The sequence below is a fragment of the Desmodus rotundus genome, chromosome 5 (genome assembly GCF_022682495.2).
Source record: "Desmodus rotundus isolate HL8 chromosome 5, HLdesRot8A.1, whole genome shotgun sequence".
Lineage (NCBI taxonomy): Eukaryota > Metazoa > Chordata > Mammalia > Chiroptera > Phyllostomidae > Desmodus > Desmodus rotundus.
In genome coordinates, this window is record NC_071391.1 from 701,551 (window position 1) to 729,426 (window position 27,876).

Below are 27,876 nucleotides of genomic sequence, written 5' to 3' on the forward strand. Positions count from 1 at the left end.
GGGCGAGTGGCTGACCTCACTCACTTGTAGTTTTCAACATAGTGGCTGGGGGATGGTTCCCACCTGTGACTGGGGGGGTTAAATGTGACCAGCAGAAAAGATTCTGGAAGGAGAGCTGGTCTCTTCCCTGTTGGTGGTCTTAAGCTGTGGTCTTTGCATTTTTCCCTGGGCTCACAGTTGCCGGCATTGCTGATGACCTTGGCCGGCATGGTGGAGGAGGGAGGTCAGGAAGTGGAGAGCCTGCCGAGGATAAGCTGGAGCTCGTCCTCTGCACGCTGCTCTTGTCGCTCAGCTCTCATGGGCGTCACCCTGTGCTGTCTGCCATGTTGCAGGTCTGTACCCTGAGAGGGCCGGCCCAGGAGTGGAGCTGCTCCAGGGCCTCTGTTCAGCTCCCGGAGGGCAGTGACTCAGGCTGGCAGGTGTTCTGTTGTGGGCACCCAAGGGCCTTGGAGGAGCTGGGGCTCTATTGGCTCCCCAGTTTCCCAGCAGGTCCTGGGCACCCAGGAGGTGTGCCGTGGACCCCTGTGAGGCCTGTGCTGCGGGGCAGGTCCCGGGGAGGCCGATTCGGGAGGCCGTGGGGGTTCTGGGGCCCCCGCCACACTGCAGATGCCCACCCCCATCGTCTGTGGCCCCTGCAGGGCTGCTCTGTGATCCATGCTGACCTGAGGAGCCAGCGCCTGCCTGTCCTTGGAGCCCTTGGCTGGACACAGTGGACAGTGGCACTGGGTTTGCAGAGAATGTCACTGGCATGGCCGAGCCTCAGGAATGATGCTGTGTGCTTTTGTTCAAGCTGCTGGGCACTGCACGTGGCTCTGCAGCTGTCGTGTGGGTGCCTGTGGGGCAGGGCCTCACACTGGTGTCAGTTGGTACCCTCCCTGGCACTGGGCCCTCGTTGGAGTGCCATTGCAGGTGCAGACCGTCACAGAGTGTGTTCCTTGCCAAGGAAAAATCCGTGCTAGGAAGGTGACGGGTGTGTGGGTCGTCGCTGGAGGGGAGGGACAGTGACAGGGATGTGCAGGTCGCCTCAGGGGAAAGCACCCCGCATGCAGCCTGAGGTCCCATCCTGTAGGCCGCACTGGCCCGGGACCCCAACGGCACAGGTGCCTGCCCCGGACAGGCCATCCGCTGGAGCTCCGCTGTGTGGGCTTTGGGTAAGTGGAGGTGCACTGGAGAGATCGTGCCTTTTGCTTTGCATGTTGGTTCATTGTGTGGGCCCAGTCTTGCCCTCCACTGCGCAGTGTGTATGGGGTGGTTGGCCTCTTCAGGGCCGTGGGTCTGAGTGACCTGTGGGACCGGGGTATCCCTCCTGGGGAGTGAGCCCATGGAGCTCACCGGGGAGGAGTGAGCCCAACCACAGCCTGGAGCTGCATCCCACAGGGCCATGGGCTTCCAGGAGCACACTGAGCTGGGAGGGCCCGCGGCGGTGGGCTGAGGAGGTGAGAGGGCCTATTGGGACAGGGAGGCTCTTGTGGGGCAGGCATGGCTTGGGGGTCACGGACGCCTGGGGGCATGGAGGTGACAAGCAGAGTTCTGGGCAGTGTCTGTGCCTTGGCCAGTGCCAGTTTATTTACCATCTGTCCACGGGGGCCTGTCCGTCAAGCAAGGTGGCCTTCGTGCCCTCCCCAGGGTGAGCTCTGTTGGGGCACAGGCATCTCTGATGGCTGGTACCTGCATCTACCTTCCTCTTGCCCTCCCTTCCTTTCCCTGACTGCTCGGCCCCTCTCCTTGCTGCTTCTTCCCCGCCTGTCCTTGCTTGGGTGCTCCTTTCCTCCTAGGCACCCCCTTTGAAGCAGCCTTCTTTGGGTCACTGTCTTCTTCTGGCAGGGCTGGGCAGCTGCCTTCCCAGGTTGGGAGGCTGTGTGGACGATGATTGGCCGTGGCCTGGAAGGGTCTTGTGGGGTAGGAGGCCAGCAGTTCATTGCAGCCGGTTGGGCTGGGCCAGGGTCTGCAGGACCCCTGCCCAGCAGCTCCTTCCTGCAGGTGCCTGCGTGGGCTACGCCCTGGGCTCTTCAAGGCCACACTTGGAAAGGGGCTGCTGGGTGCAGGGGGAGGGAGCTGGGGGCTGAGTGATGCTTCATCCTCTCACCCAGGGGGCTACGCCCTAGTCTCTGCAATGCCCAGGGCCACACACGCAGCGTCTGAACACCTGCAGCCTGAGCACCAGTGGCTGCCCTGGGACCTCAGGGTCTGGGCAGGGCAGTACCAGCTGTTTCTCATAGGAGCTGAGGGGGCGGCAGCAGCTGCACTGGCTGCTCACTTGATTGGTGTCCATGTTGAAGCTGGAAAGGATCCACCACAGGGAGCGTGGGTCAGGGCCATGGCCTTGGGCAGCCCCACTCCTCCCCAGCCACTTGGGAGAAGGACAGACCCAGGTGGGGTTCTCAGGGTGTGGCCTTTGTCCCGACCTTCTTGGCTGTCAGGCAGGCAACTGCAGGCTTAGCCACTGAGTGATACTTGGAGCCTCTATTAGGCAAGGTGGGCTCCACACGCAGAGTCTGACAGTGGACGGAGGCAGCCCGGGCCCTCGGCTTACCTGGCAGAGGAGAAGCAGACGCCCTCGCAGTGGGTCATGGTCACGTTGACTGTGCACCCCTGGTAAGTGATCTCCTCCTCACGCTCCCTCACATCGCAGACCTCTGAGCCGGGGGCAGGGGTGGGGGTAGGGATGGAGTGGGGAGCGGGGGAGGGGGCAGGCCGTGAGACACCAGCCCCAGGGTGTGGTCACAGGGCAGGCACAGCCTTGGGGGGCCCTGCGCCAGACCCTCAAGAGGGAAGGGCTAATGTACTCGCCGAGTTTTGGGCCCTAGGTCCCCTGAGTGTGTTCTGGGCTGGTGGGGAGCGTTGCCAGCCCAGTGGGGCCAGGAGGACGCAGGACACCAGCTGCATAGCCCCTGACAGGGGATGGCCCTGGGGATCTGTCAGCACTCTGCTGGGCTCCACCCTGGACATCTCCCCTTGTCTGAGCCCCACTGACCTCAGACTTCACACCTGGGACAAAGCCAGCTGGTACCCCCAAGGTCAAGGGCTTTCTCAGAGGACGGGGCAGATTCCCTCACTGGTCCCCAGCCTCCCCAGCCACCTCCCCTGTCAGGTGATACTTACCTGTGGGCATAGGTGGCTCTGTCCTGTCTGACCCAGAGCCTGTGGGAAGGACGGGGGGAGGATATCAGTGTCCCCAGAGGGGAGCTCCCTGCAGGGGTCTGTGACCCCTGTGTGCATCTGTGAGCTCTGGCCTGCATCCACCCCAGGGACAGAGTTGGTGTGCCCACTTGGGTGCCCTGGCAGCCAGGAGAGTAGTGTTGCCATTGGGAAATGCCACTGTGGGACTGAATGAAAGCTAAAGGACGTTCTTGAGCAAAGACAGTGTGGCCACCCTGCTTTCTCCACCCTGCCCAGGCCTCACCCCTGCCTGCTTTGTTTTCCACTGGCAGGGACAGACCTGGCAGGGTAGGACTCTGGGTATGTCCCCATGGGTTCCCGATGCCCTAGCTGTCCCTCCCTTCTGATTTCTCTCTCTTTCTCTGGCTCCCTCACCACACTTCCTGGGGTCACCTCCCCATGGAGAACTTAAACCTAGTCTTTGTCCTCCAGGAGAACTGTGTCACTGTGAACAATCCTGCCTGGGGCTTGGGAGGGGAGCCCAGTCCAGGTAATGGATGCTGTGGAGGGAACACCCAAAATGGGGGTGAGTGGCGTCCCCGGAGGACAGGGTGGGTCAGGCAGGAGAGCAGAGTGGAAGCTGGAGGCAGCTGCAGGGCTGAGCTGGGACAAGACTGGCAGTGGGATGCGGGCTCTGCACAAATGCTAGCTTGGCCCCCAGCTGTCCCCGGGGGTGAGGCATGGCTGGCCAGTCTTTGCTCTCCTTTCTGCAGCCTGGGGGAGGTGGGATTAGTTGCATCTTGAATCCCTGCCAGCCCTACCCTCTGAGCTCTCATGGGGGCTGCTGAGGAGAGGGGGTCCCCTCGAAGGGAGGCCAGGATTGCAGCAGGGGACATGGCGGGTGGGGCGTGACAGAGCCAAGTCCAGGAGTAGAGGTGGGAAAGGGGACCAACTGGAGGGGGCTGGGTGCCCACAGCAGCCGGACGAGAGTTTGCTGGAGAGGGCTCTGGGGAGCAGGGAGAGAGGAGCTGGGGTCCCGTCAGCGAAGGTTGAGAACAGGCCCCAAGGACGAGGCTGACATGTGGCAGAGGATGGACTGGAGACAGCAGAGGTGTGGGGAAGCCAGGTACGGGAGGTGTGACCCAGACAACCTCAGGGTACAGCTGGGGACACCATAGCTGACAACTGCGGTGACATGCCTAGAGCCTGCAGCTGGTCAGGGGCAAAGCTGGTTCTCCAACCAAGTCTGTGCTTGGCACCCTGTGCTGCCAGGTGGTCCCCAGGACAAATGCAGACTTCAGGGGGAGGGAAGGAGACATGCCCACTGAGATGGCAGCAGGATGCTGGGTGTGCTGTGAGTATCACAGCTTGGGGGACCGAGGCAGGGAGGTGACAGTAGAGTCCCGGTGGTCATCAGGCAGTGTGTGGAGACAAGAAAAGGTGGGGACTGTGTGGGAGAGACCCAGAGTGCTGCCGAGGAGAGAGGCCAGGCTGGGAGGAAGCAGTGCACTACATAGGCCGTAGAGACGTTACTTACTGGAGTAGCTGGGTGCAGACAGGAGTGGGGAGGACACGGAAGAGCCCGCGGTGGGGGAGGCGGAGCTACCGTGCACAGTGATGGAGTTGGTCAGGAAGGCGGTGGTCAGCAGTCTTGTGGTACTAGGATGCCTGGTGGTGAGGTTCGTTGCTGGGGAACTGGGAATGGCAGTCACCCCCAGAGTGGATGGCATGAGGCTGGGTGTGGGTACCTGGGTGGTGAGAGAAGTGGACTGGGAGGTGGTGGACTGGGAGGATGGTGTGGAGGAGGCCGGTATGCTGGCAGTGGTCCGGGATGTGGAAGAAACAGCTGTGGTGCTGGAGGCGGGGATGTGCGATGGGGTGGGAGACATGTGCAGAGGGGGTGTGATCGACGCTGATGAAGGATGTAAAGTAGGGGTGAGTGGAGGCGAGAGGGAGGATGTGTGGGGAGTGGAGACAGCTGTGGGGAAAGAGGGTGTAGACAGAGGAGCAGTATTTGAGACCGTAGGGTGTCCAGAGGAGGAAGAGGTGAGAATGCCAGAGCTGAAGGCTGGGGACTGGGAGGTGGAGGCCGCTGAAGACAATGGGGAAGGAGGAAAGGATTGTTTAGTGGAAGTGGATGTGTGGGAGGCCCCCTGAGAGGGAGACTGGGAAGGAGGCCTGCCTGTGGCTGGGGCAGAGGGTGCAGAATGGCTGGGAGAAGAGGGGGACAGCTGTGGGTGCAGAGATGTGCCTGGGGGAGGGCTCACAGGACCCTGGCTTGGGTTTAAGGAAGCAGGAGAGGAGGAACTGGGGCGGGCACTGGAGGCTGAGGACTGAGACAGAAAAGGGCTGACTCCGGAGGTGGAGCTTTGCACAGTGCTGATGGGAGGATGGGCACTGGGGGTGATAGTGCGTGGCGGGGTGGTGTGTGGAGTGGAGGTGGTCCCTGAGTGGACAGGTGCTGAAGGGTGAGATGGGAGGGAGGTGGAGGTTGTGGCTGTGCTGAGAGAGTGAGGGGCCTGGGTGGTTCCGGTGGTGCTCACTGTCCCTGGGGGAGTGGATGGTGAGGGCACTGAGCCTGAGACAGGGACCTGTGTGGGTGGCAGCGAGGAGCCTGTGGGTCCTGCAGTGGATGGGTAAGGAGAGTGGGTGTGTGGCTGGTTCGTTGTGATAACTGGGTAAGAAGTAGGAGTGACAGAGGAGGTGGCCGAGTTGGGAAGCTGGGTGGATTGGGTGGTCGTGGACTGAGATGGGATTGGGAAGGAGGTGGTGGTCCGGAATGATGTTCCCGTGGGGGGATCTGAGGAGTGGGAGCTGGTGGACAGGGTTCCCGGGTGGGCGGAGGGCGTGGTGAAGGGAGTGTGTGGACTGTTGGCCGTGGCAGTGTGTGTGGCAGAAGTGCCCGTTCCACTGTGGGTGGTGGTGTGTGGCGGGGTGGCGTGTGGAGTGGAGGTGGTCCCTGAGTGGACAGGTGCTGAAGGGTGAGATGGGAGGGAGGTGGAGGTTGTGGCTGTGCTGAGAGAGTGAGGGGCCTGGGTGGTTCTGGTGGTGCTCACTGTCCCTGGGGGAGTGGATGGTGAGGGCACTGAGCCTGAGACAGGGCCGTGTGTGGGTGGCAGGGAGGTGCCTGTGGGTCCTGCAGTGGATGGGTAAGGAGAGTGGGTGTGTGGCTGGGTCGTTGTGATAACTGGGTGAGAAGTAGTAGTGACAGAGGAGCTGGCCGAGTTGGGAAGCTGGGTGGATTGGGTGGTCGTGGACTGAGATGGGATTGGGAAGGAGGTGGTGGTCGGGAGAGATGTTCCCGTGGGGGGACCTGTAGAGTGGGAGCTGGTGGACAGGGTTCCCGGGTGGGCGGAGGGCGTGGTGAAGGGAGTGTGTGGACTGCTGGCCGTGGCCGTGTGTGTGGCAGAAGTGCCCGTTCCACTGTGGGTGGTGGTGTGTGGCGGGGGTGGCGTGTGGAGTGGAGGTGGTCCCTGAGTGGACAGGTGCTGAAGGGTGAGATGGGAGGGAGGTGGAGGTTGTGGCTGTGCTGAGAGAGTGAGGGGCCTGGGTGGTTCCGGTGGTGCTCACTGTCCCTGGAGGAGTGGATGGTGAGGGCACTGAGCCTGAGACAGGACCGTGTGTGGGTGGCAGCGAGGTTCCTGTGGGTCCTGCAGTGGATGGGTAAGGAGAGTGGGTGTGTGGCTGGGTGGTTGTGATAACTGGATGAGAAGTAGGAGTGACAGAGGAGGTGGCCGAGTTGGGAAGCTGGGTGGATTGGGTGGTCGTGGAATGAGATGGGATTGGGAAGGAGGTGGTGGTCGGGAGAGATGTTCCTTTGGGGGGACCTGTAGAGTGGGAGCTGGTGGACAGGGTTCCCGGGTGGTCGGAGGGCGTGGTGAAGGGAGTGTGTGGACTGCTGGCCGTGGCCGTGTGTGTGGCAGAAGTGCCCGTGTGTGTGGCAGAAGTGCCCGTTCCACTGTGGGTGGTGGTGTGTGGCGGGGTGGCGTGTGGAGTGGAGGTGGTCCCTGAGTGGACAGGTGCTGAAGGGTGAGATGGGAGGGAGGTGGAGGTGGTGGCTGTGCTGAGAGAGTGAGGGGCCTGGGTGGTTCCGGTGGTGCTCACTGTCCCTGGGGGAGTGGATGGTGAGGGCACGGAGCCTGAGACAGGGCCGTGTGTGGGTGGCAGCGAGGTGCCTGTGGGTCCTGCAGTGGATGGGTAAGGAGAGTGGGTGTGTGGCTGGGTCGTTGTGATAACTGGGTGAGAAGTAGGAGTGACAGAGGAGGTGGCCGAGTTGGGAAGCTGGGTGGATTGGGTGGTCGTGGACTGAGATGGGATTGGGAAGGAGGTGGTGGTCGGGAGAGATGTTCCCGTGGGGGGACCTGTAGAGTGGGAGCTGGTGGACAGGCTTCCCGGGTGGGCGGAGGGCGTGGTGAAGGGAGTGTGTGGACTGCTGGCCGTGGCCGTGTGTGTGGCAGAAGTGCCCGTTCCACTGTGGGTGGTGGTGTGTGGCGGGGTGGCGTGTGGAGTGGAGGTGGTCCCTGAGTGGACAGGTGCTGAAGGGTGAGATGGGAGGGAGGTGGAGGTTGTGGCTGTGCTGAGAGAGTGAGGGGCCTGGGTGGTTCTGGTGGTGCTCACTGTCCCTGGAGGAGTGGATGGTGAGGGCACTGAGCCTGAGACAGGGCCGTGTGTGGGTGGCAGCGAGGTGCCTGTGGGTCCTGCAGTGGATGGGTAAGGAGAGTGGGTGTGTGGCTGGGTGGTTGTGATAACTGGGTGAGAAGTAGGAGTGACAGAGGAGGTGGCCGAGTTGGGAAGCTGGGTGGATTGGGTGGTCGTGGACTGAGATGGGATTGGGAAGGAGGTGGTGGTCGGGAGAGATGTTCCCGTGGGGGGACCTGTAGAGTGGGAGCTGGTGGACAGGGTTCCCGGGTGGGCAGAGGGCGTGGTGAAGGGAGTGTGTGGACTGCTGGCCGTGGCCGTGTATGTGGCAGAAGTGCCCGTTCCACTGTGGGTGGTGGTGTGTGGCGGGGTGGCGTGTGGAGTGGAGGTGGTCCCTGAGTGGACAGGTGCTGAAGGGTGAGATGGGATGGAGGTGGAGGTTGTGGCTGTGCTGAGAGAGTGAGGGGCCTGGGTGGTTCTGGTGGTGCTCACTGTCCCTGGGGGAGTGGATGGTGAGGGCACTGAGCCTGAGACAGGGACCTGTGTGGGTGGCAGCGAGGTGCCTGTGGGTCCTGCAGTGGATGGGTAAGGAGAGTGGGTGTGTGGCTGGGTGGTTGTGATAACTGGGTGAGAAGTAGGAGTGACAGAGGAGGTGGCCGAGTTTGGAACCTGGGTGGATTGGGTGGTCGTGGACTGAGATGGGATTGGGAAGGAGGTGGTGGTCCGGAATGATGTTCCTGTGGGGGGATCTGAGGAGTGGGAGCTGGTGGACAGGGTTCCCGGGTGGGCGGAGGGCGTGGTGAAGGGAGTGTGTGGACTGCTGGCCGTGGCCGTGTGTGTGGCAGAAGTGCCCGTTCCACTGTGGGTGGTGGTGTGTGGCGGGGTGGCGTGTGGAGTGGAGGTGGTCCCTGAGTGGACAGGTGCTGAAGGGTGAGATGGGAGGGAGGTGGAGGTGGTGGCTGTGCTGAGAGAGTGAGGGGCCTGGGTGGTTCCGGTGGTGCTCACTGTCCCTGGGGGAGTGGATGGTGAGGGCACTGAGCCTGAGACAGGGCCGTGTGTGGGTGGCAGGGAGGTGCCTGTGGGTCCTGCAGTGGATGGGTAAGGAGAGTGGGTGTGTGGCTGGGTCGTTGTGATAACTGGGTGAGAAGTAGGAGTGACAGAGGAGGTGGCCGAGTTGGGAAGCTGGGTGGATTGGGTGGTCGTGGAATGAGATGGGATTGGGAAGGAGGTGGTTGTCGGGAGAGATGTTCCTTTGGGGGGACCTGTAGAGTGGGAGCTGGTGGACAGGCTTCCCGGGTGGTCGGAGGGCGTGGTGAAGGGAGTGTGTGGACTGCTGGCCGTGGCCGTGTGTGTGGCAGAAGTGCCCGTTCCACTGTGGGTGGTGGTGTGTGGCGGGGTGGCGTGTGGAGTGGAGGTGGTCCCTGAGTGGACAGGTGCTGAAGGGTGAGATGGGAGGGAGGTGGAGGTGGTGGCTGTGCTGAGAGAGTGAGGGGCCTGGGTGGTTCCGGTGGTGCTCACTGTCCCTGGGGGAGTGGATGGTGAGGGCACTGAGCCTGAGACAGGGCCGTGTGTGGGTGGCAGGGAGGTGCCTGTGGGTCCTGCAGTGGATGGGTAAGGAGAGTGGGTGTGTGGCTGGGTGGTTGTGATAACTGGGTGAGAATTAGGAGTGACAGAGGAGGTGGCCGAGTTGGGAAGCTGGGTGGATTGGGTGGTCGTGGAATGAGATGGGATTGGGAAGGAGGTGGTGGTCGGGAGAGATGTTCCTTTGGGGGGACCTGTAGAGTGGGAGCTGGTGGACAGGGTTCCCGGGAGGTCGGAGGGCGTGGTGAAGGGAGTGTGTGGACTGCTGGCCGTGGCCGTGTGTGTGGCAGAAGTGCCCGTGTGTGTGGCAGAAGTGCCCGTTCCACTGTGGGTGGTGGTGTGTGGCGGGGTGGCGTGTGGAGTGGAGGTGGTCCCTGAGTGGACAGGTGCTGAAGGGTGAGATGGGAGGGAGGTGGAGGTGGTGGCTGTGCTGAGAGAGTGAGGGGCCTGGGTGGTTCCGGTGGTGCTCACTGTCCCTGGGGGAGTGGATGGTGAGGGCACGGAGCCTGAGACAGGGCCGTGTGTGGGTGGCAGCGAGGTGCCTGTGGGTCCTGCAGTGGATGGGTAAGGAGAGTGGGTGTGTGGCTGGGTCGTTGTGATAACTGGGTGACAAGTAGGAGTGACAGAGGAGGTGGCCGAGTTGGGAAGCTGGGTGGATTGGGTGGTCGTGGAATGAGATGGGATTGGGAAGGAGGTGGTTGTCGGGAGAGATGTTCCTTTGGGGGGACCTGTAGAGTGGGAGCTGGTGGACAGGCTTCCCGGGTGGTCGGAGGGCGTGGTGAAGGGAGTGTGTGGACTGCTGGCCGTGTCCGTGTGTGTGGCAGAAGTGCCCGTTCCACTGTGGGTGGTGGTGTGTGGCGGGGTGGCGTGTGGAGTGGAGGTGGTCCCTGAGTGGACAGGTGCTGAAGGGTGAGATGGGAGGGAGGTGGAGGTTGTGGCTGTGCTGAGAGAGTGAGGGGCCTGGGTGGTTCCAGTGGTGCTCACTGTCCCTGGGGGAGTGGATGGTGAGGGCACTGAGCCTGAGACAGGGCCGTGTGTGGGTAGCAGGGAGGTGCCTGTGGGTCCTGCAGTGGATGGGTAAGGAGAGTGGGTGTGTGGCTGGGTGGTTGTGATAACTGGGTGAGAAGTAGGAGTGACAGAGGAGGTGGCCGAGTTGGGAAGCTGGGTGGATTGGGTGGTCGTGGAATGAGATGGGATTGGGAAGGAGGTGGTGGTCGGGAGAGATGTTCCTTTGGGGGGACCTGTAGAGTGGGAGCTGGTGGACAGGGTTCCCGGGTGGTCGGAGGGCGTGGTGAAGGGAGTGTGTGGACTGCTGGCCGTGGCCGTGTGTGTGGCAGAAGTGCCTGTTCCACTGTGGGTGGTGGTGTGTGGCGGGGTGGCGTGTGGAGTGGAGGTGGTCCCTGAGTGGACAGGTGCTGAAGGGTGAGATGGGAGGGAGGTGGAGGTGGTGGCTGTGCTGAGAGAGTGAGGGGCCTGGGTGGTTCCGGTGGTGCTCACTGTCCCTGGGGGAGTGGATGGTGAGGGCACTGAGCCTGAGACAGGGCCGTGTGTGGGTGGCAGGGAGGTGCCTGTGGGTCCTGCAGTGGATGGGTAAGGAGAGTGGGTGTGTGGCTGGGTGGTTGTGATAACTGGGTGAGAAGTAGGAGTGACAGAGGAGGTGGCCGAGTTGGGAAGCTGGGTGGATTGGGTGGTCGTGGACTGAGATGGGATTGGGAAGGAGGTGGTGGTCGGGAGAGATGTTCCCGTGGGTGGATCTGAGGAGTGGGAGCTGGTGGACAGGGTTCCTGGGTGGGCGGAGGGCGTGGTGAAGGGAGTGTGTGGACTGCTGGCCGTGGCCGTGTGTGTGGCTGAGGTTCCCGTTCCACTGTGGGTGGTGGTGTGTGGCAGGGTGGCTTGAGGAGTGGAGGTGGTCCCTGAGTGGACAGGTGCTGAAGGGTGAGATGGGATGGAGGTGGAGGTTGTGGCTGTGCTGAGAGAGTGAGGGGCCTGGGTGGTTCTGGTGGTGCTCACTGTCCCTGGGGGAGTGGATGGTGAGGGCACTGAGCCTGAGACAGGGACCTGTGTGGGTGGCAGCGAGGTGCCTGTGGGTCCTGCAGTGGATGGGTAAGGAGAGTGGGTGTGTGGCTGGGTGGTTGTGATAACTGGGTGAGAAGTAGGAGTGACAGAGGAGGTGGCCGAGTTTGGAACCTGGGTGGATTGGGTGGTCGTGGACTGAGATGGGATTGGGAAGGAGGTGGTGGTCCGGAATGATGTTCCTGTGGGGGGATCTGAGGAGTGGGAGCTGGTGGACAGGGTTCCCGGGTGGGCGGAGGGCGTGGTGAAGGGAGTGTGTGGACTGCTGGCCGTGGCCGTGTGTGTGGCAGAAGTGCCCGTTCCACTGTGGGTGGTGGTGTGTGGCGGGGTGGCGTGTGGAGTGGAGGTGGTCCCTGAGTGGACAGGTGCTGAAGGGTGAGATGGGAGGGAGGTGGAGGTGGTGGCTGTGCTGAGAGAGTGAGGGGCCTGGGTGGTTCCGGTGGTGCTCACTGTCCCTGGGGGAGTGGATGGTGAGGGCACTGAGCCTGAGACAGGGCCGTGTGTGGGTGGCAGGGAGGTGCCTGTGGGTCCTGCAGTGGATGGGTAAGGAGAGTGGGTGTGTGGCTGGGTCGTTGTGATAACTGGGTGAGAAGTAGGAGTGACAGAGGAGGTGGCCGAGTTGGGAAGCTGGGTGGATTGGGTGGTCGTGGAATGAGATGGGATTGGGAAGGAGGTGGTTGTCGGGAGAGATGTTCCTTTGGGGGGACCTGTAGAGTGGGAGCTGGTGGACAGGCTTCCCGGGTGGTCGGAGGGCGTGGTGAAGGGAGTGTGTGGACTGCTGGCCGTGGCCGTGTGTGTGGCAGAAGTGCCCGTTCCACTGTGGGTGGTGGTGTGTGGCGGGGTGGCGTGTGGAGTGGAGGTGGTCCCTGAGTGGACAGGTGCTGAAGGGTGAGATGGGAGGGAGGTGGAGGTGGTGGCTGTGCTGAGAGAGTGAGGGGCCTGGGTGGTTCCGGTGGTGCTCACTGTCCCTGGGGGAGTGGATGGTGAGGGCACTGAGCCTGAGACAGGGCCGTGTGTGGGTGGCAGGGAGGTGCCTGTGGGTCCTGCAGTGGATGGGTAAGGAGAGTGGGTGTGTGGCTGGGTGGTTGTGATAACTGGGTGAGAAGTAGGAGTGACAGAGGAGGTGGCCGAGTTGGGAAGCTGGGTGGATTGGGTGGTCGTGGAATGAGATGGGATTGGGAAGGAGGTGGTGGTCGGGAGAGATGTTCCTTTGGGGGGACCTGTAGAGTGGGAGCTGGTGGACAGGGTTCCCGGGTGGTCGGAGGGCGTGGTGAAGGGAGTGTGTGGACTGCTGGCCGTGGCCGTGTGTGTGGCAGAAGTGCCCGTGTGTGTGGCAGAAGTGCCCGTTCCACTGTGGGTGGTGGTGTGTGGCGGGGTGGCGTGTGGAGTGGAGGTGGTCCCTGAGTGGACAGGTGCTGAAGGGTGAGATGGGAGGGAGGTGGAGGTGGTGGCTGTGCTGAGAGAGTGAGGGGCCTGGGTGGTTCCGGTGGTGCTCACTGTCCCTGGGGGAGTGGATGGTGAGGGCACGGAGCCTGAGACAGGGCCGTGTGTGGGTGGCAGGGAGGTGCCTGTGGGTCCTGCAGTGGATGGGTAAGGAGAGTGGGTGTGTGGCTGGGTGGTTGTGATAACTGGGTGAGAAGTAGGAGTGACAGAGGAGGTGGCCGAGTTGGGAAGCTGGGTGGATTGGGTGGTCGTGGACTGAGATGGGATTGGGAAGGAGGTGGTGGTCGGGAGAGATGTTCCCGTGGGGGGATCTGAGGAGTGGGAGCTGGTGGACAGGGTTCCTGGGTGGGCGGAGGGCGTGGTGAAGGGAGTGTGTGGACTGCTGGCCGTGGCCGTGTGTGTGGCTGAGGTTCCCGTTCCACTGTGGGTGGTGGTGTGTGGCAGGGTGGCTTGAGGAGTGGAGGTGGTCCCTGAGTGGACAGGTGCAGAAGGGTGAGTTGGGAGGGAGGTGGAGGTTGTGGCTGTGCTGAGAGAGTGAGGGGCCTGGGTGGTTCTGGTGGTGCTCACTGTCCCTGGGGGAGTGGATGGTGAGGGCACTGAGCCTGAGACAGGGACCTGTGTGGGTGGCAGCGAGGTGCCTGTGGGTCCTGCAGTGGATGGGTAAGGAGAGTGGGTGTGTGGCTGGGTGGTTGTGATAACTGGGTGAGAAGTAGGAGTGACAGAGGAGGTGGCCGAGTTTGGAACCTGGGTGGATTGGGTGGTCGTGGACTGAGATGGGATTGGGAAGGAGGTGGTGGTCCGGAATGATGTTCCTGTGGGGGGATCTGAGGAGTGGGAGCTGGTGGACAGGGTTCCCGGGTGGGCGGAGGGCGTGGTGAAGGGAGTGTGTGGACTGCTGGCCGTGGCCGTGTGTGTGGCAGAAGTGCCCGTTCCACTGTGGGTGGTGGTGTGTGGCGGGGTGGCGTGTGGAGTGGAGGTGGTCCCTGAGTGGACAGGTGCTGAAGGGTGAGATGGGAGGGAGGTGGAGGTTGTGGCTGTGCTGAGAGAGTGAGGGGCCTGGGTGGTTCCGGTGGTGCTCACTGTCCCTGGGGGAGTGGAGGGTGAGGGCACTGAGCCTGAGACTGGCACATGTGTGCGTGGCAGCGAGGTGCCTGAGGGTCCTGCAGTGGATGGGTAAGGAGAGTGGGTGTGTGGCTGGGTCGTTGTGATAACTGGGTGAGAAGTAGGAGTGACAGAGGAGGTGGCCGAGTTTGGAAGCTGGGTGGATTGGGTGGTCGTGGACTGAGATGGGATTGGGAAGGAGGTGGTGGTCGGCAGAGATGTTCCCGTGGGGGGACCTGAGGAGTGGGAGCTGGTGGACAGGGTTCCCGGGTGGGCGGAGGGCGTGGTGAAGGGAGTGTGTGGAGGTCTGTGCGTGGCTGTTATTGGGCGTGTGTGTTCGGTTGTGGGCTCTGGTTTCTGGCCTGTTGTGGGCTCTGGTGACCTCGATGGCTCCGTGGGTTGCATCTCGTGGGTTGTTGTCCATTCGGGTCGGTCATGGGTGGTGTGGGCTGTTGGAATATCACGTGCTTGTTAATTTGTTTTTACATTTTTCTGTGAGGCTAGTGTTCTGTCTGCCTGCCTTCACTGTGGTCGTTTTCTCTGGACTGTGGTCCTGAATCAGCATGACCCCTCACTTCCGTAAGGGCTGTCTTTTCATTGGCCTCTCCCGTCATGTTTGGCGGTTGAGTTTGCCTGTCCTTAGAGCTTACATGACACCCTCCTTCCCCCTCTGAGCATTTTGTGATGGGCTCTGGTCATCCATCGTGTCACTCCTGTGCCGTTCATTAGAGTTTTGGGCGTGTGGCCCTGAAGGCAGACTTAGGGCCCTGCACTTCAGAACCAGTGACTGTGGAAGCTTGTGGTTCCTGGGATGGTGGCACCACTTGGTGTGTGTGTGGCCTTGTGGATGGGCCTGGGGATGCTGTGTCCAGGAAGAATGATGGATGAGTGTGATTAGCAGGTGGGCTCAGGCTTATGGATGATTAGGCTGCCCCCTTGTTTGAGCTGGAGGCGTCCCTGACTGGTGGTTGGAGGCCAAGCTCTTGTATGCAGCCCCACCTAGATTAGGTTGGGTGTTGGGGCACCTGTCTGTGTCCCTCTGTGGGGGGTATCCTTAGGGGTACCCTAAGGTGGGGTATCCTTACTTTTGGGTGGCCCTGTGGCTGTTTCTTGTGTCGGGGTTGGCCTTGCCACTGTGGTGCGCACTGTGGACTGAGCTGTGGACCGTGTGGCTGTGCTGAGTGGCGGTCCTGTGGGCTGCGTCGTGGCCTCTGTCACAGTCGGTCCTGTGGCCGTCGACCTGGGAGTGGCGGTGGGGGCCGGTGGTGATGTGGCTTGCATGGTGATGGCAGAAGTCGTGTGAGGTGACTCTGCAGAGAACAGGGCCCAGAACATCTTCTCTGGACTATCTGCTTTGGCCCCTTTCCCTGCTGAGTCCGAGGTCCTTGCCCCACCTGTGCCACCAGACCCTGGCCAGCAGGGTGCCATTGATTCCCTTGAAAGGGGCACATGTCTTCCTCTAGCTGACCCTCATGTCCTCTCTCAGCTGGCCTGGACTTGGTGGCCTCAGGGACATTCCAGTGACCACGGGCTTATTGGGTTACTGGCTGTTTCTTCACCTGCCCTTGCAGGACCTACGTCTTGTCCCTTCGTGGTCCCTGGGCAGCTGGACGGGGGTGCCACTGCGTACAGTGGGGTGGCTTCACGGAGAGCTGGCACGTGCTGCCTGCGCCTGGCACACCCCACACGCTTTTCAGGACAGTAATGGCAGGGAAGGGCCACGTTCTGTGACTAGCTTATCCTGCAGACACACGTGTGCCTGAACACACGCTCTGTGGGGAGGTGGAGTGCCCCTGTCCTGTGCCCCCATGGGGCGGGGTCTGCGGTCCTGCACACAGCCTGCCCCCGATGTGTGGCCTTACCTCCAGCAGAGACGGTGCGCCCTGTCTGGGTGGTCAGGGCTGTTCCTGCCTGGGCGGAGGAGGGTGCTGAGGCTGTGTGCGTGGCTGTGGCTGTGGATGTTCCCATGGGCATGGCCGTGGGTATAAAGCTGATCGTGGGGGTCCCAGGTGTGGGGGGTGAGCTGGCTGAGGGTACAGTGGAGCTGTGGAGGCCCGTGGTTCTGGGGGTGGCCGTGGTGGGCTTGGCTTCTGTGGAAGGCAGATGGGCCATTACTGTGCACATAGCCTTTTGCGGAGCCCCCTCCCTTGCCTGCTGAGCCTCTGAGCCATGCAGTGCTCCCCGCCCGAGGCAGACAGAGCAGAAGGCACAGGGGTGAGCCTGTGGCCCTCTGAGGCACTGCGGTCCCAGCAGCTTTGCTGTGACAGTGGCCGTGCAGTGGGGTCATGGCGGGGTGGTTGTTGGTTGGTCAGGAGCTAAGCTTTACTCGACCCTCCCCTCTGCTTTCCTGGTTGGCACAGCCGTTCCTACAGTGGGGGCAGCCCAGGTCAGCCCAGGTGCACTGCAGCCCTGTGCCACACGCCAGCCAGGGGCGCTGGGACGGAGACAGGCTGGGCCGATGGGTGTCCAGGGAGGAGCCCGAGGAGAGTGCCTGCTTCACCTTCGCACCTAGTGCGCATGCAATCACCTGTGGTGGGTGGTGGCGGTGGTGGTGGTGTGGTGGGCAGCAGCACTGCAAGAGGACGGGTGGTCAGCGCTGTTTCCCTCCTGCCACCCGCCTGGCCCAGCCTTCTGGTCGTCCCCAGGGCCTGAGTCGGGGGCTTGCCAGAGACAGAGGCAGCCCCTACTCCTCTGTCCTGTTACCCCCATCTTCTCCCCTTCTCAGCAGCACCCCCTGACCATAGTGGCAGCTTGGCAGCGGGATGCTGTCCAGTGCCCACCTCACGGCAGCTCTCCAGGCCACAGTCTTTGAGCCCCAGGTGGTTCCTGCTCTGCACCCAGCAGCTGGGGGCTGGGTGTGGGGACTGGCACATGGGGGAGGGGAGGGGAGGGGAGGCCTGCTTGTTCTCCCCGTCTCAGCGCTGCAGGGTGCAGCCTGGGGAGGGGCTGCTGGAGAGCAGGCTGGAGGTGCGTGCGGGGTGGGTGGGTGCGGGCCGTGGACAGCGCTTACTGCACGGCGTGCACATCCCCGAGTCGTGGTCGAAGTACTCGTCCTGGGAGCAGTTGTAGCAACCTGGGGGTGGTGCCAAGAGCGGCTGGGCCTCAGTGCTGGGGCTGGAGGCCCCTCTCCTTCAGGCCTTGGCTCCTGCCCTCTCTGTCGCAGCTGCCCCAGCCTCTGCCCTGAGCTGCAGAGGCTGTTGCCCCTTGTCCCCTATCCCCAGCCGCCCTGCACTGGGCCTCTCACCCCCCACATCCTGCCTGTTGCAGCCCCCTGGCTCCAGGCTCTCCCCTCCACCACCTGTCGTGCCCTGGCCTTCATGCCTGTCTCCACCTGGCCCAGGGAGCCATCAGTCCCTTGGGCCAACCTCTCCCTCTCCGTGCCCCGTACCTTCGACGTTGGCCCCCGGGAGGCTCTGCAGGTGGTGGGGGCAGAGGCACGGCTGGTAGTGCCACGTGCAGTTGGGCTCCTGGGTGTGCTGGAACCGGCCGGCGCCTGCCCTTGCGTGCGTGTTGTAGAAGTCGCAGTAGATGGCTGGGGGACAGATGCCCACAGGAGGCCCTAAGCCCATGCAGAAGCCCGGAAGGTGCTGGGTCCCCTGCAGGGTCCCACTGCAGGGACTCAGCCTGCCACCCACCCGGGAGGGGAGCTGCCGCTGGGGCCGCCCATCGGGGGTGGGACAGGGCACTCACGGCAGAAGTCGGGGGCCCTCCAGTCCACACACACGCCTTTGTCCAGGCAGGCCTGGGCGTAGGCAGCCACAGCGTCGCACAGGCACTCACAGTCCCCGCCAGTGTCGCACCCACACGCGTCGTGCACGCAGGCCTCGTAGTAGGGCAGGTGGTACACCTGTGGGGGCCAGCCTTCAGTGGCCTCTGTCCACCCGCCCCATCGGCCCGAGGCCCAGCTGTTGTGCAGCAGGAGCTCGGCCCCACAGTGCGCGGCCCACCTGGCTGTGGCAGGCGGCGAAGGTCTGGCTGTTGATGATGCTGCACTTCTGCTCGGCCCAGGCGTGGCGGAAGGCGTTCACGCTGCAGGGCTCCAGTGCAAAGCTGGCGTCCCCACACATTGGGCTCTCCTTCCACGAGTTCACGAACTCCAGCTCGCTGGACGCCACATACTTGCTGCGTGTCTCAAAGTCGTCCTTCATGTTCCCGTTGTAGTTGCCACACAGGCCGCACAGGGCGTCCTGTAGGGGCCAGGGTCAGCTGGTGCGTGGGTACCCCCACCCCACCCCGACGGCCTGGGCGGAGGCATGCCGTACCTTTGTGGCACGCGAGATCCTGATGGAGATGGTCATGTGCTTGTTCCAGATGAGGGTCAGGTTGTAGCTGCTGCCGATGGCGATGTCCAGCTGCAGGTGCAGGGAGCCAGCCTTGACCCGGAAGTGCACATGGGGCTCGGCCCCACTGACTGTGTAGTTCCTATCCGCCAGCACGATGGACAGGCCCTGGGGGACAGGGATGTCACCGGCTGCCTGCCCCCCAGGCCTGGGCCGCTAAATGCTGCCAACTCTGCCTCCCTGCCCGTGCTCTCCCAGGCAGGGTGGACACGTCCATTAGGGACACACGTGGGCCAGTGCATGCCTTCTGGAGCCTGCCTTGGGCAGGAGGTTCTGGAACATCATGGATACTGCCCTGAGGGCTGAGTCAAACTTCTGGGAGAACTCCCCACTCTCCACCCCCCATGACCATTCAGCTTGGAGAGATGCTGCTGCCCATTGCGAGTGGCCAGTGTCACAGAGGCTGCCAGGTGGGGACACCCGCCCCACCTGCTCACCCCCAAGGAGACTCTGATGGCCCGAGAGCAGGTGACACCCAACTTTCCGCACACCACGTTCTCTGTCAGGATCTTGAAGGTGGGCCGGGAGTCGTTGGTGCCACAGCCATCCTGTGGGGAGGGAGTGCTGAGGAGGAGCCAGCCGGGAGCTCCCCGCAGCACCCCCAGGGCCTCCTTGTGCCCCGCCCCTGTGGCTTTCCTGCCCCCCCCCCCCATGGCCTCACCGTGGCCAGGATGTACTCGCAGTTGCCCTCGAACAGGAAGCGCTGCCCGTCGAAGGTGACCACGTGGCCCTCGCCATAGAGGGTGCAGGTGGATGAGCAGCGGGCACTCTCCTGGCACGTCCACTTGCCCCTTGAGCAGGTGCTGAGGAAGGAGCAGGTACTCTGGGGTTCTGAGCTACCTGGACCACATGCACCCCCACAGAATGCTGACCCCCTGACAGCCCCAGAGGACCCTGAGGACGGCCCTGGGCCACTGGGGTCCCTAGGGTGGGGCTGTGGCTTACCAGGTCTTACAGTTGGTGTGGAGCTCAGCGCCCCGGGGGTACGAGGCCCCCGCAAAGTCACATGGGCACTCCTCAGGGGGCACACACTGCCCGCTGGCGTTCTCGTAGAGTCCCTCGGCGCAGACGCAGCCAGGCTCACACTTGGTTGGCACCTGCAGGGAGGTGGGGTGGCAATCTTGGGAGGGGGGCCTGGCCGTCAGCCCTTTGGAGACCCCCCTGCATTCCTTCCAGGCTCACTGCCTGTATCTGCTCTGCTCCGGCCTTTCTCTTAGCAAAGCCACCCCTCTCTTAGGGAAGGTTCTGGCATGTCTGGATCTCATGGCTGGGCTGTTGGACTCCTCCTCTCCCTTCCCAACTTGAGGGCTCCAGTCCGCAGGGAACCCCACAGATGGAGCACACAGCCCTCCAGCTGCCCAGCCTCCCAGCCCCACTGGCCACGTTTATCATGGGGTGCTTGGCTGGGGGGGCAACTCGGCCCCTCTCCTAAGGGCTCTGTGGACTTCCTGTCCTGGCCCAGAGAGAGGCTCTGCATTGGCAACTGCAGGAATGGCCAGCACAGGTCCCCCATGGGGAGTGCCCTGCCCCTCACTTGCCCCAGGCTTACGCAGGGGGTGCCAGTGGCCAGCATCTGGCAGGTGGGGGCACAGGCTGCCCCAAACTTGCTCTCTGAGGACTGGCTGCAGGACTGGAACATTTTGGGGGCCGAACAGGAAGCTGCAGGGAAGAGGGGCCGGGTGAGGTGCAGTCAGTGGGGGCCAGGGCTCCTTGTGGTCCAGGTCTGCTGCCTCAGCCAAGCTACGTACCCAGGAGCATCTGTGGCTGCCCAGGGCAGCTCAGCCGCCCGTTCGTGCAGTAGCTGAAAGAGAGACCCTGTGAGCAGGCGACCCCGGGACAGGGGCTGGGGGCGGGGTGGGATGGGGCAGTGCCAGCCACCCGGGACGCCTCACACACCAGATGACGCCCTTGACCACGGCGGACTGGCCGGCCAGGACGAGCTTGTGGTTGTCCAGGAGGCAGGGGCACTGGGCCTCGCGCACACACTCAGCCTTGTGGTTGAGGTAGGTGCCCTCTGGGCAGTTGCAGCCTTCCACGGGAATGGCGCTGGGGTGGCACTCAGCAGCACGATCGGACAGCGAGAGGCACGTATGGCCGCAGGCCCGGCTATCGTAGCTGAACGTCTGGTTGCCCGTGCAGGGGACGGCTGTGGGGGACCTGGGCGTCAGGTCCCCAGAGGATGGCTGACAGGGCTCAGGCCCTGGGCCTTCATGGTGACCCCACTCTCTGCATGACCCCAGGGCCCCTGCTGCCCCTGCCACATGGCCTCACGCACTGCAGTTGTCCACGCTGCTTCTCCAGCCCCAGAGCAGGACGCCCCGAGCGGCACACATGTGGGCGTAGTCCCCCAGTGCGGCGCAGATGTGCGGGAAGGTCTCCTCGTAGTTGCAGGCCTGGTACACACACCTCTGCAGGAAGACAGGAGCGTGGGCGCCTGCCCTTCCTCTGCCCGGAGTCCCCGAGGCGCCCCCACCACAGCCCTCCTGGCTGCCTGCAGGCCCTGCCCACCTTGTAGAAGGGCTTGGGGCTCACTACGGCGTGACACTTCTCAAACACCGTGCCCTTGTTCACCAGCGCCGCACAGTGGGTCTCTGCACACACCTCTGCGGGGACAGGACCGGTGGGTCTCCTGCCTGGCCAGCCTGGGTCTCCCGCCCACCCCGCAGCCCTCCAGGGCCCGTTGCTCACTGTTGAGCTGGCTCATGGAGCAGGGGTCGGTCTCTCGCTCCAGGGCGGTGGGGCAGTTCCCAGCCCGCCAGGAGTCCACAAAGAGGGAGGCGGTGCCCTCGGCCACTCCCATGCTGCTCGTGAGGTCGTCCGTTGTGTCCCCGTTGAAGTTGCCACAGAGCCCTGAGCAGGCCAGGTTGTGAGGATGGGCCGGCCTGCGTCCCTGCTCTGCCCTGCATCCCCCTAACCACGCCCTGGGCAGAAGGCCGGCTCCCTCAGGAGGACTGGCCGCCGGGAGGAGCTGGACCTCCTGAGTCTGTGTGAGGCTCTGAGGCCCCTTTGCTTCTGGCGTGGTCAAGCCCATTGGGCTGTGGCCACCAGGCTGGCCCTGGGACCACGTGGGAGGGACTCACCTCTGGTCTGGCCTCTGAACTGGGGCCCGACTGTGACGTACGCCTGGAACACGGGCTGCAGCTGCACCACAAGCTCCAGCCCGAAGGTGGTGGCCATCTGGAGGTGGGTGGACGTCTGCCTGAACACCGTGATGTTGCCTGCAGGGAGAGGGCTCAGTGGGTGGTCTTCTCCAGGACCCACCCCCGGGTCCCGCAGGGGCTGCCCACACACCAGTCTTGTATGGCAGCCACTTGGTGTGTCCATTGTTGGTGATCACCTCATCTTGGGAAATCACGATTTTGTCCTGGAGGGAGGGTGGGCCGAGTCACTGGGGCGACAGGAGTGCGGGGACCCATGGGCCATGCGGGGAGCAGCAGGAGGGGGATGTGGTGGGGACACATGGTTGCCCGGGGACCTGGGTGGGCGCAGCAGCTGCAGGCAGCGGCCTCACCTGGCTGGACACGTAGATGAGTGCGACCAGGGAGGTCTCCGAGTGCGAGTGCCCCGACTGGTCATACACGGCCATGAGGGAGGCCCCGTCGGGGAGCTGCGGGCTCTGGGGGGAGTGAGTGAGCACAGAATGCTGGGGCTTCTGGTGTCACCCCTAGCGGGACCCCTTGTGAGACCCCCACCCTGGGCTCACCCCTCCGGGCGGGACCCCTGGGACAGTCCCTGTGGTGGGCCTGCCCCACCTGGAGGAGGACATAGGTGCACGTCCCGTGGAAGCGGTAGGGCCTGGTGTCGAACGTGGTCACAAAAGAGCCACCTTCCAGGGCACAGCTCCGGGGACAGGGCTGCTCTTCGCATTTCCAGCGTCCCATGGTGCACTGGCTGTGGGTGGGGAGGGCCACCCGGAGTGGTGGGCAGGGCTGCAGGGGCAGGTGGCACCCCAGGGTGCTCTGGGCCAGCAGAGCTGGCTGCCTCTGCTGACCCCTTGACACCCAGGCCCCCCATATTCCCTCTTGTTCCTGTGCCCTCACAAGCTGCTGCACTCACCAGGTGCGGCAGGCATCCGCAGTGACCTCCCCAGGGGCGTAGGCCACCCCGCTGAGCGTGCAGGGGCACTGGGCGATTGGTACACAGGTGAGGTTTTTGGAAATGTCATCAAGAACCATACCTGGAGAAAGGGGCTTCCTGGGGCTGTGTGGCAGAGATACCCTCCCCCAACCCGTGCCTCAGGAGGCTCTCGTCTCCACATCCGTCTTCACACCCACGTGAGCGCAGGCCCCGTCTCTGGTCTGGCTCAGAGACCACTTCCCAGCTGCCTCTTGGACCCTCCAGCGGACGTCAGCTTACTATCCCATGGATATGCACCCATGGCCGTAGGCACACTTTGGGAGTGGCAGGCGGTTTCTGGTCCCAATGTGCCAGGTGGGGCCCCGTGCTGGGTGGGGTGGGGGCTGATGCCCTGCCTCTGGGCTCGTGGGAGGGGTCTTGCAAGGAGTGGCGCCTCACCTTCCGGGCAGAAGCAGCCGGAGGTGCAGAAGCTGGCACAGCTGTACTGTGGGTTGGAGCAGGTCTTGAGGCAGGCCTCGCCACACTCCTGGTACACCTGGTTGGCGGGGCATGGGCCCAGGGCTGCAGGTGCATGGGGCCCTGGTGAGAAGGCAGGCACCCCATGGCCTTGCCCAGCCCCTCCTCCAGGGGGCCTCCTGCCTCAAGGAGGAGGCAGTGTTTGGGGTGCTGCCATCCCCCGCCCCCCTTGGGACTCACAGCAGAGGCCGGGGCCCCGCCAGCGGCTGACGGGCTGGCCGGCCAGGCTGCACTGGCGTGAGTACTCGGACAGTGTGGCGCAGCTGCAGCGCTGCTGGCCTGGCTGGGCACATGCAGCCAAGTCTGCCTGGCAGCTCCGCAAGAAGGGCTCTGTGGGCACATTGCACTCGGGGGCCACCAGGGTCAGCAGCTGGGCGCAGGTCTGGGCCTGGGTAGAGGGCCACTGAGTCATGGGGGGAAGGCCATGTCCCACACCCAGTGTTTTGCCCTGGAATGTTGCAGCTGGCCCCCCATGGCTGAAGGGCACCCGGGTCCCGGGTAGCCCGACCACCTCACTCACATGCTCTGCCCGCAGGACTTGGGGGCTGGGGATGGCCTCGTGGGCACAGATCTCATTGGGGTCGTCCAGCTTCTGCAGGGCCGCATACTTGTGGGGCTCTAGGAGCTTGCCTGCGGTGGGGGTGGTCCAGGTCAGCACCAAGGAGCTGGTCACATAGGGGCCCGGGCCTGCCCACACCTACCATCTTCACTCAGAAACTCATTGGTCCTCTTGCCGTCGAAGTTCCCGCAGAGCCCGCACATCCTGCCTTTGTGCTTGGCCTCCACCAGCACCTGGGGCCATGGGGCGGCACCACTGCGTGTGAGTGGGGGTTGGAGGGTGGGGAGGATGGGGGCTGCTGGGGCTCTAGGACCCCGCGGCCAGATGCAGAGGCCGCCTGTGCCCACTGCAGGGCCCAGGACACTGTCCGCGTGTAGGTTGTGGCTGCCTTCCCTGCCCCTCCCTGGGGACCCCTTTTCTCCCTGGATGGCCCTCATCTCCAAGAGAGGAAACTGAGCGGCCAGCTAAGCCCAGGCCCACCCAGGTTCCTGGCTGGGGTCAGCGCCACACTGTAGGAGCTGGAGGGCTGGTCGGGGCCCCCACCCCAAGGAGGGCAGCCCCTCAGCTCTGCCCACCAAGTGTCTGTCCCCAGGTGCAGCTGCCACCACCCCAGCCACGTCCTCACCATGAGGTGGGCGCCTGGGCCCCACACCACCACCAGCTCCAGCTCTAGCTGCTTGGCCACCAGCCTCACACTCTGGCCAAAGGGGGTGATTTGCAGCCCGTTGCTGGTGTAGGGCAGGCTGACGGCTCTGTGGGGTGAGAATGGTCAGCAGCAGCCCCCTCGGCCCCCTGGCCACACCCTCCCTCAGCCCCCAGGTGCCTGGCCACGCTGCCTACCCCACATCTCTGACAAAGACACCCTCCTGCTGCACAGTGACTGCAGAGGACCCCAACTCCACAATGACCCGGGAGATGTTGCCGCTGGGTTCTCGCCGCAGCTGGACGCTGAAGGTGGGTGAAGTGTCCTTACAGATGGCCGCGAAGATGTAGTTGCAGGTCCCCTCGAAGTCATACATGTGGCCATCAAAGGTGGAGAAGTGGCCAGCCCCCCATGTGGAGCACCAGCCCCTGCCCAGAGCTGTGGAGAGGGGTAGGGTTGTGGAGTTCTGTGCCCCCCAGCTGGCATGGGCAGACTGGCTGCAAGAGCTGGGCCCCTGGGGAGCCCACGCTCAGCTCAGAGACAAATGCCGTCCACCCCATACCCTCCCGGGGCAGGGGAATGAGGCCCCATCCCATGCCCAGAGCTGGGGTCTGTCCCCGTGGCCCCAAGTGGGGGTCCCTGTGTTACCAGTGCTGGGTGCTGTAGGACACGATGCTGTAGCCCAGCCCCTGCCCCGTGGTCCCCCCCCTATCAGCAGCACAGGCCTGTCCCCCCAGGGGAACAGCTGGCCAAGGCTCTCCTGTGACTGACGCCCCTCATGGAAAACCCAGATCCCAGCCATCGCGAGGCAGAGCTGTAGCCCTCACCTGTTTGTGACGAGTCCTTCAGTCCCTGGAGGCCTGGGTGGGCAAAGGAGGTGTTGTTGAGACCTGCGTGGGCAGGGTGCATGGTCAGTGCTGGGACCTCTGGCCTGCTGCTCAGAGCTGAGCTGTGAGCAGGGCCCAGGGTTGGGTGGGGACCATACGTGAGCCCCAGGCCTGGGCCTGGCCCTGGCGCGCTCTCCACACCTCCGACTTGTCCCATGTGCTTCCTCCTCATTCACTCGGTCATTCACTGTCACTCGCGAGATCCATACCTCTGTGTGGAGTGAGCACCTGTTGTGTGCCTGTCACCCGCTGGGTACAGGAGACACAGTGGGCACGAGGTCCCTGCTCCCGAGAGCCCCCAAGGAAGGTGAGGTGCACACGCACCCATTCACACAAGCACAGGGGCTGTGAGGGTGGCCCGAGGCCTTGGAGACGGCAGCCAGGTTGGCTGGGAGTGTGGGGGGTCAGGGTCCCCGGGCCTCTGCTGGTCAGCCCGCCAGGCTCCCCTCTTTCCTGCACTTCCGGGCATGCCAGGGCCCTCGGGTTGGCTGGCGACCCCGAGTGCAGGGCAGACGCGGCTATGGGGAAAGTGGGCTGTTGGCCCAGCTGACTGTGGGCAGGCGAGTGTGGGGGGTGGCTGGGCTCCTGCGTGGATCTCATTGAGGGTGGCTGTGGGGAGGTGAAGGGGGGGGCCCTGAGCTCAGAGGGGCTCGGTGGTCAGTGGGCAGGTGGAGAACAGGACAGCCGGAGAAGAGCTCTGTGGGGCGGGATGCCTCTCTTTGGCTGCACCCTGTGTTCCCAGCTTGGCCCACCTGGGCACCTGTCAGCCTCCCAGAGAATCCTGGGGCTGTGGTGACCATTGCCAGAGAAATGCCCAGGTGACGTGGGTTGTGGTGGCTGCGGGGGCAGGATCCACGTTCCCGTTGGGGTGGTGACCCCAGGCCCGGCCGTTCTCCACACGGGGTATCAGGCAGGGCTGGTCTCTGCTCACACCTGTGGTCCTGAGAGGCTCGCTTCCCAGACCCCACTGAAGTGGCCCCTTCACCGGCTCCTCACCCACTGGTGCCGCCTCCCAGGGCCTTGCCACACCTCCCGCCCCACCTCTGCTCTGTCCCCACCCGGGCCAGTGGCTTCCAGCTCTGTCTGAACTACGGCCCCTCCTCACACCTCACCAGCAGGGGCTCCTTGGAAAACGCTCAGGAGCCTGGCTGTGCTCCCTACTGCTGTTGGAGCAGTCACTGACCCCTGGCTGGGCCCCACGGAGCTGCAGGGCAGCTGGCCGTCAGCCCCCACACCCCAGACTGGCCCTGTGGTGGCCAGATCCCTTGCTGTTCCTTCTCCACGCTTGGCAGCCCCCCTGCCCCTACCTGTTCTAGCCCAAGCCTGGCCGGGCAGGGGCCTCCTTCCTGGCCCCACCACCTCGGGCCCCCAAGACCCAGGCATCACACCTCATGCCTCTGGTCCCGGAGGGCAGGGCCCCTCCCTTCCTCTCCCCTCCATCCCAGGCCAGCAAAGGTGGTCCTGAGACTCCGACAGAGCCTGCCACCCACACCCTCCCCATGCACAGCCTGGGCCCCCTCAGCTCCCCAGGCCTGCAGGCCTGCCCTTCCCCCTGCTGGCTCCAGTGTGCCCCCCTCTCTGCCCTGTTCTGGGGCCAGGTCGGGGAAGTGGCCTCAGCTGGGCTAAGGTCCTCAGTGCGCCCAGCAACCCCTGGTGGGAATGACTGTGCCTGGAGGGCGGGGGCAGGGTTGGCCCAGGGAGACCCACTGGGCTGGTGTCTACAGCCTGCCCCCTGCACCTGGGCACACTCCTTGGCTCCCTGGGGAGGCTGGTGGGGATATGAGGCCACCAGGGAGGGGACAGCAGACCAAGAACCAAGCAGGGAGGAGTGAGTCCCCCTGGGTTCAGCCATCTGGGCTCTCCGGCAGGTAGAGAAGACACAGAGCCTGGTGCCAGCGGTCACTGAGGAGGGTCTTCCCCCTGGGCCCCCTCACCCCTCAGTGACCCTTCCCAGGGTTGGGGCAGGTGTGGAAACCACCCGTGAGCCTGTGGCATTGGCAGTTCTGGGTGTTGGTCAGAAGGGATGAGGGTATGGTGGTGGGGAGGAGGAAGGGGTCCTGTGGGGGGGACTGGGTAGCCACTGAGGGATGTTGTCCCCACTTCCACAGACAGGGAGACTGAGGCCCAGTGCCCAATGAGTGGTCATCACTCCCAGACAGGAAGCACGGAGCCAGGTCTCCACAGGGCTTTTGTGCCCTCACATCACCATGGCCACCCTGGTGGGCCCCTGGCGACCCTTCAGGACCCGTGGCCCAAGGGGAGGGTGGGAGTGCCCAGCTGCAGGCTGAGCCCCCACTGTCTGCCCAGCACGAGCCCTGACATTCCAGCTACTGTGGAGGAGCCCACGTGTCCCTGTGGGACCCCCGCCCACTGCAGCCCTGACTCTATCCTCCCGGGACTTGGCTTCGGTGCCCTCTGGTCCTCACTGGCTGGCTGACCCAGGCCTTGGTCAGAGAGAGAGGAGTGCCTCCCATCTGTCCACGTCCTCGAGGCCAGTCTACCTTCAGCCACATCGGAGAACTGAGCAACCAGGCAGGCTTTCCCATGTCCAGGGGCCTCCGAGGGCATCTGGCCGTCCCCTGGGCACGGCTGACAGGCCCGCACTCACCAGCGCAGAGCAGGGCGCCCCCGCAGGACAGGAGCAGCAGCAGCTGCGGCTCCAGCATGGTGAGTGGAGAGAGGTCACCACGGGACCTGGCCCCTCCCGCCGCTGGACACCTGTGCAAGAGTAGCCAGCCCGGGACGCCTTATATGGGGGCTGTGGGCCGTGCCCCTGCCGCGCCCACCCGCGCCCCGCGCCCCACGCCCCAGCCCTGTAATCTCACCACCGGCCAGGCGCAGCGGTGTCCAAACAGGATCTCGGGCGCTGCTTTATCAGGACTCGGACGTCTTGGGAAAATTGTTGCCATTATCGCTCGC

The 27,876-nt window shown here is 63.9% G+C and overlaps 1 protein-coding gene across 3 annotated transcripts; it reads right to left on the bottom strand.

Annotated features, from left to right (window-relative positions):
• Positions 1 to 1,384: 1,384 nt before the first annotated feature.
• LOC112317440 (mucin-6) lies at positions 1,385 to 27,663 on the bottom strand. 3 transcript variants are annotated; one of them, XM_053925469.1, is made up of 35 exons: positions 27,566 to 27,663; positions 24,898 to 24,960; positions 24,268 to 24,508; positions 24,053 to 24,179; positions 23,570 to 23,660; positions 23,389 to 23,498; positions 23,049 to 23,256; positions 22,791 to 22,913; positions 22,332 to 22,452; positions 22,028 to 22,166; positions 21,787 to 21,891; positions 21,567 to 21,639; positions 21,356 to 21,493; positions 20,964 to 21,125; positions 20,784 to 20,878; positions 20,551 to 20,683; positions 20,172 to 20,421; positions 20,024 to 20,076; positions 19,825 to 19,934; positions 19,221 to 19,372; positions 18,937 to 19,078; positions 18,713 to 18,823; positions 18,198 to 18,383; positions 17,883 to 18,122; positions 17,626 to 17,782; positions 17,324 to 17,467; positions 16,946 to 17,008; positions 16,463 to 16,507; positions 15,798 to 16,025; positions 15,021 to 15,245; positions 14,318 to 14,384; positions 4,637 to 4,767; positions 3,103 to 3,141; positions 2,534 to 2,636; positions 1,385 to 2,279 (listed from the first exon to the last, which is right to left on the bottom strand). In XM_053925469.1, the coding sequence occupies exons 1-35, from the start codon at positions 27,621 to 27,623 to the stop codon at positions 2,102 to 2,104; spliced, it is 4,611 nt and encodes a 1,536-aa protein (XP_053781444.1). In that variant the 5' UTR covers positions 27,624 to 27,663; the 3' UTR covers positions 1,385 to 2,101. The 3 variants fall into 3 exon arrangements, with proteins under 3 accessions (XP_053781444.1, XP_053781445.1, XP_053781446.1); XM_053925470.1 differs by having other exon boundaries at positions 24,898 to 24,930; positions 27,566 to 27,637; XM_053925471.1 differs by lacking the exon at positions 16,463 to 16,507.
• Between the last annotated feature and the right edge of the window lie 213 nt (positions 27,664 to 27,876).